General features: G+C 29.8%; 1 protein-coding gene across 1 annotated transcript in view; it reads right to left on the reverse strand.

The window, feature by feature from the left end:
- Positions 1–444: 444 nt before the first annotated feature.
- LOC135951640 (mitogen-activated protein kinase 15) overlaps positions 445–12,313 on the reverse strand; it is a 31,025-nt gene continuing 19,156 nt past the window's right edge. The window contains exons 5-8 of the mRNA XM_065501324.1: positions 10,161–11,386; positions 8,890–9,117; positions 8,648–8,719; positions 445–574 (exon numbers count right to left, since the gene is read on the reverse strand). Of these exons, the coding sequence (XP_065357396.1) occupies positions 448–574; positions 8,648–8,719; positions 8,890–9,117; positions 10,161–11,386 (1,653 nt within the window). The 3' untranslated portion in view covers positions 445–447. The remainder of the gene's footprint in view (positions 575–8,647; positions 8,720–8,889; positions 9,118–10,160; positions 11,387–12,313) is intronic.

A 12,313-nucleotide genomic window follows, 5' to 3' on the forward strand; every position in this document is an offset into this window, starting at 1 on the left:
TTTTTAATTGTTCAGGTACAAGGATGAGTTCCTTAACGAATTGCAGTTATATTGTTGATGTTTTTGTTGCTGCGGCCGCTGTAGTTGTTGATGAAAACAGTGCTTTCCATTTGGTGTATAATTTTCTAAAAGGGATCCTAATCCTAAATTGGATTGAAATAATAAACATATTTTTGTTTGTATCTTATATAACGTTTCCATAATGAGAATGCAGTTTAAATTATATAACGCGTAACTACTTGTTGCAGTAACTACTGGATCTATTGTTGAATTAGTATTTTTGTTTTTTTTTAATGTATTTACATGTGTTGACTATGTACGAAAATTTGTGGTTAGATTTAAAAACAATTCAATTTGTTTTAGTTTAGTGAGATTAGAGCAGAATTATTTAGTTTCTTAAGTTGACGACTGTCAGACCGATTTGGGGGAGGTGATTGCCTACATTCTCTAAATGTTGTTTGCATACTTTAATTTACCATTGTCGGAGACCATCCAGGCTGTTAGTTTTTCATCTTCCGTTTTATTCGTTTCATCCCAAGGGAATTGCGTGTTTTGGTTTCCCTCAAATTTGGCTCTAAAAAGAAAGTTTCAATAAAATTAATGTACTTAAAATAGTGCTAAAGAGCTGCAGTCATATTTTTAAACAATTAAAGTTAACAAAAGTTTCTACAGCGAATTTATGTGTATTCTTAAAACTATGTATGTTTTAAAAACTGCTGATAAAATGTAGATACAATTGTTTAGGAATAGGGCTGACAATTAATAAAATAAGGTGATATTAAATAATGATGAATTATGAAATACTGTGCGTGTCAGAAATTTTGTTTAATCTTTAAGTGAAACCCATAATTAAATTGGAAATGTTATGGTAATAAAAATTAAAAATGCTTCAAACAAGCGAAGAAAGCATAAAATGTAAAATAATAACTGTCCAACAAATTGAGACTTTTTGATTGGAACAGAATAGCGACCCTATAATTCTGAAAGGGCATGTTGAGTAGATCATTTTAGTAGAATAAACTTACAGTCCAGCTGGTCTGAATTTTTTTTTACAGTGGGTCAAAGTTTTAATTTTCTGATCGAAGGTAGCATTATATTAACTGAAAAAAATGTTGTAAGTCTGAGAGAATTCTTATTCTCAGAGTTATATTGTGGAATTTTATGGGGATCATTTTTGTGAAAGATCTTAACCTCCTATCTCCTCTCTTTAGGGGTCATGTAAGCAAAGATAAACTCACTGTTTATTGTTGGTGTTTTGTTTAAGCTTTGATATTTTTACAAATAAAGCTTGAGTGTCTGTAATTCTCATGCACTCTATAGCTTGATTTGTATAATATCTTTAGTTTTTCTATAGCCTTTTGGCAAAAGGTTTCCTGATGATCTGGTTTAAGCAACCAGTGAAATGCGCATAGGAACTAACTTATCCCCCAACAATAAATGTCAGTGAATTTATCAATAATTAGGAAATTTAGCACAATTCTTACTATAATGTCAATTCGACCCCTTTTTCGAGAAAACCGAAAAAAATCCTTTCAAAAAGGACATTTAAGGATTAAAATATTCTATGAAATTTTTTGCCGTAAAATTTCAGTGGGGGTCACCAAAGATACAAAAGTTGTAAATAAAGCTCTTTACGCTTAATTAGCAAAATTACACCACATATCAGTTCTCACATTTTTTAAAAATATCTCCAAAAATCCAAATATGATCCGAATGAATTGAAATTTAAAATATAAATAGTTCTTAAGGAGATCTACATAAAATATGCATACATATCGAGCCCTTAGCGCCAAATTATCGTAAGCGACATTTTTAATTTTTTTGTTTTATTGCAGAAATTAAAATTTTATGGACCAACTGATGTTTTAGCGTTCTCAGAATATCAAAATTGTTAATAACATCAAAAATATAGGGGGTAAGATTTTATTGTAAGTCAATGTTTATATTTTACAGTAAACAAATTTTATCGTAAGCGACACACAGTGGTATAGAAAAACAAGTAAGAGTGCTATATTCGGCTATGCCGAATCTTATATACCCTTCACCTTTGTTGTGGATGCATTATTATTTTTTATAATTAGTATATAGGTATGTATGTACATTGCCCACTTTCAGCGTACAGCATCCTAAATTTATCAAGAACACAAAAAACAACAACAACGCCAAACGAAACAAAACACCAAAAGAAAAAACAAAAACAAAATACGCAAGGCAATGAAACCAACACACATCCAAACATACGTTTAATTGTATAAAAAACAACAACAACGCCAAAAGAAACAAAATACGCAAAGCATGCACATTCAAACATACGATTTGTTGATTTTTTGTCAAAAAAACCAACACACAACCAAACAAAACTTTAGTTGTATAAAAAACAACAACAACGCCAAAAGAAACAAAACACAAAAAAAACAAAATACACAAAGCTTGCACATCCAAACATACGTTTTGTTGTTTTTTTGTCAAAGCATGCAATACATTGTGTTTTTTGATGAAATTTTCAGAGGTTGTCTCGGATTTTTGCTCATATCTCCGTTATTTATGGACGGATTTTGCTGATTTTAAATAGCAAAATTCTCGAAAGTATGTCTGACAGAATTGTTGAAGATTTGGATCCCGGAGATATCTGGGGCCTTCAGAAAATTGATTTCAACAGACAGACAGACAGACAGACGAACAGACAGACAGACAGACAGACAGACAGACGGACATGGCTTAATCGACTCCGCTATCTATAAGGATCCAGAATATATATACTTTATAGGGTCGGAAATGAAAAATGTAGAAATTACAAACGGAATGACAAACTTATATATACCCTTCTCACGAAGCTGAAGGGTATAAAAAGAGGGAAATAAATCTGTAACTTCTAAATGGTTAGATTGGTTTGAATGAAATTTCACATGCGAAAAGAAGAAGTATTAAGTTTTGAACGTGAACCTCATGGGACCACCAGGGAACAAGACCACAAGTAGGACACCTCGGGTATGTTACATTTTTAAAACGATATTATTTCTTGGTTTGAGTTCCGATTTCAATTATCTATTATAGCTTAGGATATATTCGCATTTGAAAATTAAAATTTCAACATTTTTACCCACCCTACTCCAGTTTTTTGATAACAGCGTATCCAAATATTTCCCGATTTTCTCCAGTTTTCCTTTATTGGACTAACAATACATGTATGTGTCAAATGGAAAAAGAACTGTTTAAAAATAATGACTAAGTCTAAGTCTCTTAAAAAGCGATTTTTCGCTATTTTTTTGGGAAAGAAGAACTTCTTTTTAAGTTATCGCAAAAAATTTCTAAGAAGATGTATAAGGAATTTCTACTTTCTGAAAGCTAAGTTTTGATAAAATATTTTAAAGGAAAACCAATTTCAAAATTGTTGTTACCGAGGGGACCAGGTCCTTTCAAAAAACATCTATTTTTTATGTAAAATAAAACTTTAGGGCAAAAATTCTCAAACCACGTATCCGATATCAAAATATTGTAACCGATTATAGGTGGCTCGATATGTAAGTTATCTCTTTTAGTTCAAGAGATATTTAGGTTTATTTATATATTTTTTTAATTCTGCTCGACCTTTTGGTTTTTTAGATATGGCGGGCCTACGGAGGTTCAAAATTTTTTTTTTAAATATCATCTATATTTGCAATAAAATTTCGTATATAATAAAAATAACACGCCAACAGTTAGTTATCTCATCCCTATAAAAAGTTAAACGCATACAAATTTGGAACATAAAAAAATGGTCAAATGGTACTTTTTGAAAGGACTTTTTATTTTCTCGAAAAAAGGGTCAAATGGATCCCTAAAGAGAGGAACTAGAGGGTTAAGATCTTCCACAAAAATGATCCCAATAAAATTCCACAATATAACTCTGACAATAAGAATTATCCTAAACATTAACTTACAACAAAAAATTAAAACTTTGACCCACTGTAAAAAAAAATTCAGACCAGTTGGACTATAAGTTTATTCTACGACTGAAAAAACTAGCGAAAGTTGTTGACGTTGATAGAAAACTTGGTTAAGGGTCTGAAAAAATTGTTAACAGAGATTATATTAACATTGTTCAAAGGTGCACCTGTTCAAACGTGCCCCCTCTCCCCTAATTATAGTTTTTTTTTTTTGTTAATTTTAAATGAATTCGATATCGGAATCTTAATTATGCCCCGAAAGAACAATCTCTGACATTTACTTTTTAAAAATAACTTTATTAAAATGTTGGCCACGACTACACTGTAAATTTGTAAAATTGAAATTTTCTAACACTATAAGTATCTTATATGGGAGCTACGACAAATTATTGACTGATCATCACAAAAACCAATAGCATGATTTTTTAATACAACTGATCTATGTAAAATTTTGGTTCGATATTGAAATTTTTTTCCAAAGTGGTCCTTATATGGGCACTTTGACCAATTACAAACCGATCTTAAAAAATTGTGGTACTGGGATTTTTATATACATATAGATATTACAGAAATTTGAAATTCATGAAAATTTAAGTGATAAGGAAGTAAACTATATATGTATGTATATGGGCTATGGTCAAATATTGACTTATCCAAAAAAAATTTCTTTTTGTTATTTCTTTTTACATAGAATTTATGTTTCCTGAATTTTGTATGGATACAGCTATTATAGCCATGGGGTCTGATAGAAATCATAGATCGATTCTTGCCAATTTCTACAGAGCTTGTCTTTTTAAATTCCATGATATTTAAGAAAATAGCAAAACATTTTTGAAAGATGTTAACTGTTTTGAAGGTTGTCTGACATTTAGGCACATAACTCTGGTTCTACAATTTTTCCGATTTTCAATACCATCAACAAAGAATATTTCATTCCCGTAGGTCATTTCCTCTATCGTGTCAACAACAGATGTATGTATATTAGGTATATAAATAATTTTGGCGAAATTTTTGGCATACCACCACATGATGGCCAATGTTGTATTAGTAATGAAAATAATTTTTTTAGGTCATTTGGAATCAAAAACATCACGCACCAACACCAATTTCTGAAATAAACCAATTTTTTTTTCTCTGAAAAATTATATAAATAATCTCATATTTTTTTTTTGCAAGTGTGAGAGATAATTCCCTTATTTAAAAATTATCTTTTGAAGTTATTATTAAAATAAAATATATTGTTTTTCAAAATAATTGAAAAAATTTAATGAAAAACTATTGCGTTTGGTGGGTGAACTTTTTTAACAACCGCGAAAAAATAATACCGTGGTTTTTCATATTTTTTAATGCTCTATTCGACTATGCTATGCCAATTTGCATATTTGCAAAAAATTTCAAAAATTATATCCCTAATGTACATAGCTAGATCGTCTTAGAATTTTTTGTTCTACTACCAATATTTCGATATGTTACAAACGGAATGAGAAACGTAATATACCCCCATCTTTTTGGTGGTGGGTATAAAAAGTATGTGTTAATTTATTTTTCCAACGAAATAATATTGTAAAAATGATGATGTTAACTAAAATAATAAACAAATATAAAATTTTAGTCTAATTTTTTATTAATTTTAATTATAGTTAATTGGGCTTGAGGTCAGATTTTATTTCCAATATTTCACTATTCCGTTGTGTAGCATGCATCTTCAATAAACAAAATGTCAAAATTAAAAATATTGTTTGTGTAATATATTTAACATTACACTGTACGGACACCACTACGTGTCCCAGTTTTTCCCAAAGTTATGCACTTTTTTATGGGTCTCGGTGTCATTTTTACATCGGAAATTTAATCTCTGAGGCAATGTTGTAGCCCTTGTCAGAAGAACAAAAATTTTGAACATTCAAGATCAAAATCACAAAAAACTTTGAAAAATTCGATTTGTTTACCTTTGTTCCCCTGTTTAGGTCCATAGGTAGCAAACCGTTCAAAAAACAAGGAAACAATCAACTACAAAAATGTACCTAAGATCTCAGTAAAGAACTTTCTAGAACATATGAACTTTCTAGGAATGATTCTTAACACCGTTTAGGTAGGTCAATATAAATTAGTAAGAAAAAACTAAAGGAATTAAGTATTTTGGGCCATAAACTATTAAATCATTATAAACTAAAGAATACTTTTAGGCAGCTTAAAAAAAATTATTTTGAATTTTTTAAAGTTTTTTGCGATTTTGATCTTGAAGAAGAAGTTTTTTTGGTTTAATATGTTCACAATTTTTGTTCTTTAGATAAGGGTAACAACTTTGTCTCAGAAAGTAAATCAAAATTCTGAACTGTTTGCAAGATATGAGAGAAAATGATTACTTTGGGAGACACGGGTCTTTTTTTTGTCTTTTATCCGTATATGGTTATTTTTTTTCGTGTTGCACTGTGCACAGCTGTGTTATTTAATATTTGTTTCCGCTTTTATAAACTGGATGTTAATAGTTTTGAACAACTCTATCTGTATCTGAATCACAATTAATTCTTAGATTTGTTGGTATGTACATTAGAGTTCGTTTGTGACCAGATCACGTCATTTGAATTTCGGGTATCATAATTTTTCTGAAGGTTTTTGCGCAAATAAAAATAATAGCGTCCTTTTCTTTGGAAAATGTTCACTCCTTGTGGTGGTTCAACGCACATAAAGGCGCGCGCCTTTTGAGCACATTTTTCTGTAAAGCAAAAACGTTTGAAAATATTGCAAATCTGATTTCACTAGTCGATTGTGCATCAAAAATTAATACAATTGATGTTTTTTGAATCCTTAAAAATAGTTCCAAAAACCCACAACAGGGGGCGTAAATTTCATAAAAAAAAAATCAAAAAAGTATTTTTGATTTTTTAAATTTACTTTATAATAAATAAAAAATAAAAATAATTTTTGATTTTTTAAATATACACGATGAAAGGCCATTTTAAGCTTATCAAAATGGTACCAATATTCGTCATCGAGCATGTTTAGAAAAACTAAAATTCTTTTTGCTATTTTTTTATGAGATTTGGTCCCCTTTTGAGGGTTTTTGGAACTATTTTTAAGGATTCAAAAAACATCAATTATATTAATTTTTGATTCAGAATCGACTGGTGAAATCAGATTAGCAACATATTCAACAGTTTTTGCTCTACAGAAAAATGTGCTAAAAATGCGCGCCTTTAGGTGCGTTGAACCACCATAAGGAGTGAAAATTTTCCAAAAAAAAAAGGACGACATTATTATTATTTGCGCAAAAACCTTCAGAAAAATGATGATGCAAGCGAATCAAATTTTCGAAATTAACTCTGTACATACATTTATAATTTGTAACATTTTTAATGGCGTTTGTAATTGTTTTCTATATTTTAAACAGATATATTTTTAAAGTCAGGATACTGATTTAAAATAGCACAATGAGATAATAATTCCGTTTTTTATGAAGATATGTCTCTGTAATTTTTATCCGATTTGTGTCCAACTATTCTAGTTTTGAGTTTATTCTTAGTTTTACCTACAAAAACATTGTTATAGTTTTCATTATCATTTCCATTACATGATATTTTATAAAGGTATTTATAGACGGCAATACTGAGTATTAACACTTTTCAAATTTAAAATATTATTGAAATCATTCGGTATTTCTAAAAATCGTTTCAAAAAAACATATATTGTTTACACGATAGTATTACAAATATTTAATTTCTTTGTTGATTGATATTTTTCTGAAAATTTTATTTTTATTTTATATTTTCTTGACATTTTTGTTTGCCTTATTTGTTTTTATAAATACATACCCGATACATATGAAAATAAAAAGTTTTTGAATTGTTTTAAACAAATTTTCAATACCGACCGTAAATCAAAAAAAATTCATTGTATTTTTTTTAAAATCTAATACAAATTTTATTTACCCCCATTAACACAAAGTCTGGTCATGCCTTAACTAATAGTTATACCGTCGGCTAAAATTATTTTTCTATGAAAACCGTCAGTTTAACTATTAGTTAGCACATAACCCAACTTCGTGTTAATGGGGGTAAGACGATGAAATTTTATTATGATACATGAGTTTTTGACAAATATTAATACTCAGTATTGCCGTCTATAAATACCTTAAACGATATTTGATGTTTCTAACTTATTTATTCTATGATTTACTGAATAATCTGCATTTTATGAGTCATTTTATATACTATTTTTTATATTATCAAATATTTTGGAACTTTGTAATCTTTCTAATATTTCAAATACATATTAAATTAAAGATTTATAAATTTTAGTTTCAGACATCTTTCTGAAATTTCAGGTACATAATAAGTTATAGATTTATAAATTTTAGTTTCAGAAACAGTGTCTATATTTTGGTTTGGATTTTTGGGAAAATATAACTATTTTATAAATCTGACCTCAAGCTCAATTACCTATAATTAAAAATAAACAATCAATCTGCTCGTTTTCCTGCTAGTTCAACTATTTTCCAATATTTTGTTTACTTTTTGTATTTAAAATTCGAGTAAAAATAGTAAAAATTAGTAAGCAAACGGATAAACTAATTATTATATTACTTTGGTTTAGTTCATTATTAATCAATCTACAACTTAACTACATGACCAATGTTACTCGTATCTACAATTATATTTAATTCTATTGCAGATACAATCTAAGTACAAAAACATAAATGTAGTTGTTGTAGAAGTTTTTACCTTATGGGCCAGAATTGGCAATCGTCTTCATCATTCGAACACAGATTGTTGTGTTCTGTGGGTGAAAGGTCTCTATGCCACACAAACATATTTATACATATGAAAAATGATCAATGAGGTGTAATAATCATTAAATTAAATAAAAGAAAAACAATAATAATGAATGATTTTATAAGAATTAATTTTTATGAAGCAAATATTAAACACAAACCAAACAATAATTTACAAGTTAATGGACTTACGCATTGGTGGTAAAAGAATCCGTTCGACTGCCATTATTTGCTTCGATACTACTTAGTTGATTCGTATGCTTTTTTATGGGTATATTCGATGTACGATCCGTAACAAGTTGATCCGGGAATTTTGTATCACTCACATCTGAATCCATGGATAGATGTCCGAAAAGATCCTCTAAGAGAATATTTGATTTTGAATTCCTTTGTTTTTTCGCAGAGCTTTTCAGTTTGGTTCTAGGAAGTGGATATAAAATATAATTGAAAAAACATTTGAAAAAAAAACTTCAAAAAGATTATAATTTAAATTTAAAATTTTCAAACAACATACGAAATATGGAAACACGCGAATCATTTTTTCAGTTTAATGGTGAATTGACCTGATTTGCAACAACATATGCACATGTGATATGAATGAGATGAAAAATACTTTGATGTGTTTTCTTTTCAGGTGTTTGTCTTATTTTAGCGAAATATATAGTATAACAGATAAAAATATAATTTTTGGTACTAAATAGCATTCAGAATCTTTAAATAGCTTGGCGATCGTACTATCGTTTTTATTTCATGGAAAAAAGTTATCATCGGGAAATGTGTGTGCATTTCTTCAGCAAACATATTTTTGTTTATATTTTTTCACCATTTTCCGACTTTGTTTAAAGATTTTACATAGTATTTTATAAAGGAACCATACTATTTATGCATTGATTTAAGAAATAAGTTTATATATGCGTAAAACGGAATATTGCTTTTAAAAATCCATTGGAAATTGACAAATCCATGCTATCTTTGCTTATTTTGACTCTTGAAAAGAGTGCTTATTCCAAGGGGCACTGAATTCTTATATTTAAAACAGAAAGTCAAGTGTTTGTTAACATAAACGACAATGCAAATGTTATTAATTACAATTAAATAAAAGCTTGACTTAGAATATTGTTACATGAGTCCAAATATATGTACCATCCCGTAGTTTTCATGTATTCAGATCAAGCCTATTTAATCTGAGGGTATTCATTTCAAAAAAATGGGAAATTACATTCTGATTTTTTTACATTTTAAAAAACAAACACAAGAAAAAATTTTCAAAAAAAGTTGTATTTTTTTGTGGAATTTTGTTGTGTAAAAGTCTAAAAAATCAGAGTGTAATTTTCCCTTTTTTTGAAAATATGAAAATAAATTATTGAAATTTTAAAAAAAAAATGTTTTTGCTCATTTACTCAGTGTAGGTCGGGTTTGACAGATTATACATTTTTACTTATTTTTTTCCATTCTCCACTTACCCCAATACAGTATCCAATTCATCTCCATTCTCCTGCATTTTCGTATTATTTTCATAGTTAGACTCGTCATTTGCCAACAGCATTTCATTTTCTCTTTCCTTTCGATTTATTTCGTAACAACCGACCTGTGATCGCGCCGATAAATGATCATTATTGACATACACTTTGCTTCCCATCATAGTTGGCTCATATGCGTTGCGTACGATCAGTTCGGCAGGTGCATTATTTTGTTTCATTCCCACCTTCGAAAACATATTGTACACTTTGCTCGTCTCATTTACACCATAATCTTGTGATGGTCTCGTATAAACATAGTAGCCCCCAATGTTGGCCGAATTTTTGGCATTTTTAGCAGCAGTTTCGTAAAGTGCATAATTGCGTGTACCATTGACGTAGATCGCATTGGTGCCCCGGTTATTGTTACCCATAATGTTGCCATTATGGAAGGACACATTCGGATGCTGTGCTTGTACATTCGAGGCTGGTGTTTGACTCAGACCGAATAGTTGAGATATATTACGATTCAAGAATATATCATTTATCGATTCATTGCGATTCAAATTTTCAGTACTTTGATTTAGATTTCCGGTACTTAGGTAAATGTTACTCGAGGGTGCAAGTATTGTGTTGTATCGTATTGTTTCACTTTTCACGGATCCCGATTCGTTTAGGGATTTTTGTTGAAATTTATTTAGCGGTGGATTTATCAGATCGTTTGTGTTCATGGTTAGAAAACTTATTTTCGGTATTTGGCTGACATTTTTGGCTTGTTGTACTATAATGTGACCATTTTTTGAACTACTTAAATTGGCCGCTGAGATCTCAGTATTGTTAATGTTGTTGTTGTTATTGTTGTTATTTTTATTATTATTCATATTACTGCGTTGTATTATTTCGGTTAGAGTTTGTAGTTTTTCTTGTACCGGAAGCACATTGCTTGACAATTTGTGTGTCAAATTCGAGTTGTTGCCATATTTGGCGGTCAATTTGACATTGGCCTTTGTAGCTGCTGCTGGCGATATACGTTTCATTGCATTGAAATACGGATATTTAAGACTCTGCTGTGCCGTTGGTCTTTTATCTGGATCGTAGAGTAACAAATCTTCGAGCAGATCCAAACCGGATTGACTGCATCGCGTTACTATCGAATTTAAAGGTACTCGCACACAGTCGGGATATCGAAAATGTATGGCTGTAGCCAATCTATAACCATCCGGCCAATCATTCTATAAGTAAAAAAGATCAAATGAAATTTTTATTAAGATTTATACTTAAATCAATAGGTCCTTGAAATGGTTAAGATTGATTTAGGAAGAATGAGGTGGCGGTTTTACATCCCTGGCTAGCGGATCGAAGATTGGATGTCTTCTTTTTCTATGACCTTATAGTTCTGTCGGAGATGCCTTCGTTCGTACAACTAAATGCTTTGTTTAAGAACTCATTATTATTAAAGGGGTTGCACAGTGGTATAGAAAAGAAAGAGGGAAATAAATCATTAACTTCTAAACCCGAACCCATGATCCCACCAGGGGTGCGGTCAGGGTCCCCAATATAGGACACCTCGGGTATGTTCAATTTTTAAAACGATCCTTTCAAAGCGATTACATATATCTCCTCGTCGAGCATTACAAAAAGCATCGTCGTAGTTCCCATTTTGCTTTTACTGGACTAACAACAAATGTATATCGAGGGTTTATATTCAAATAGTGCTATACGACATTTTCTCGAAAATGAGTTTTTTTAGCAACGTATTCCCTGACAAATTTGTCATCTATCATTTAAATTAAAAAAAAAAATATTTCCAATGGTTTATTTCAAAAAATTTGTATTGTGCTATCTAACACACAATTTATTTTGTTTGTGTAATAGAAGTGTTTTTACAAAATATAATATATATTACACTGTGTCAATATTAGACACGATCCGGATGATATACGTCTAAAACTATAAATTAAATGGAGTAAATTTTTGAAAACATGTTTTAAAATACTTCTGATCATCCTACTATGCCAAATTTGATGTCAAATTATCAAGAAGGGTTATAAAATATTTCGTATTATTTTGGTTTTATCCTGTTAGGATCAAAAGATGTTAAAAATTTCCTTTCAAATTTTTATCCTTGAATATCCAATCATTTTTTTCAAAAAAATTGT

Source organism: Calliphora vicina, chromosome 2 (genome assembly GCF_958450345.1).
Source record: "Calliphora vicina chromosome 2, idCalVici1.1, whole genome shotgun sequence".
Classification (NCBI taxonomy): domain Eukaryota; kingdom Metazoa; phylum Arthropoda; class Insecta; order Diptera; family Calliphoridae; genus Calliphora; species Calliphora vicina.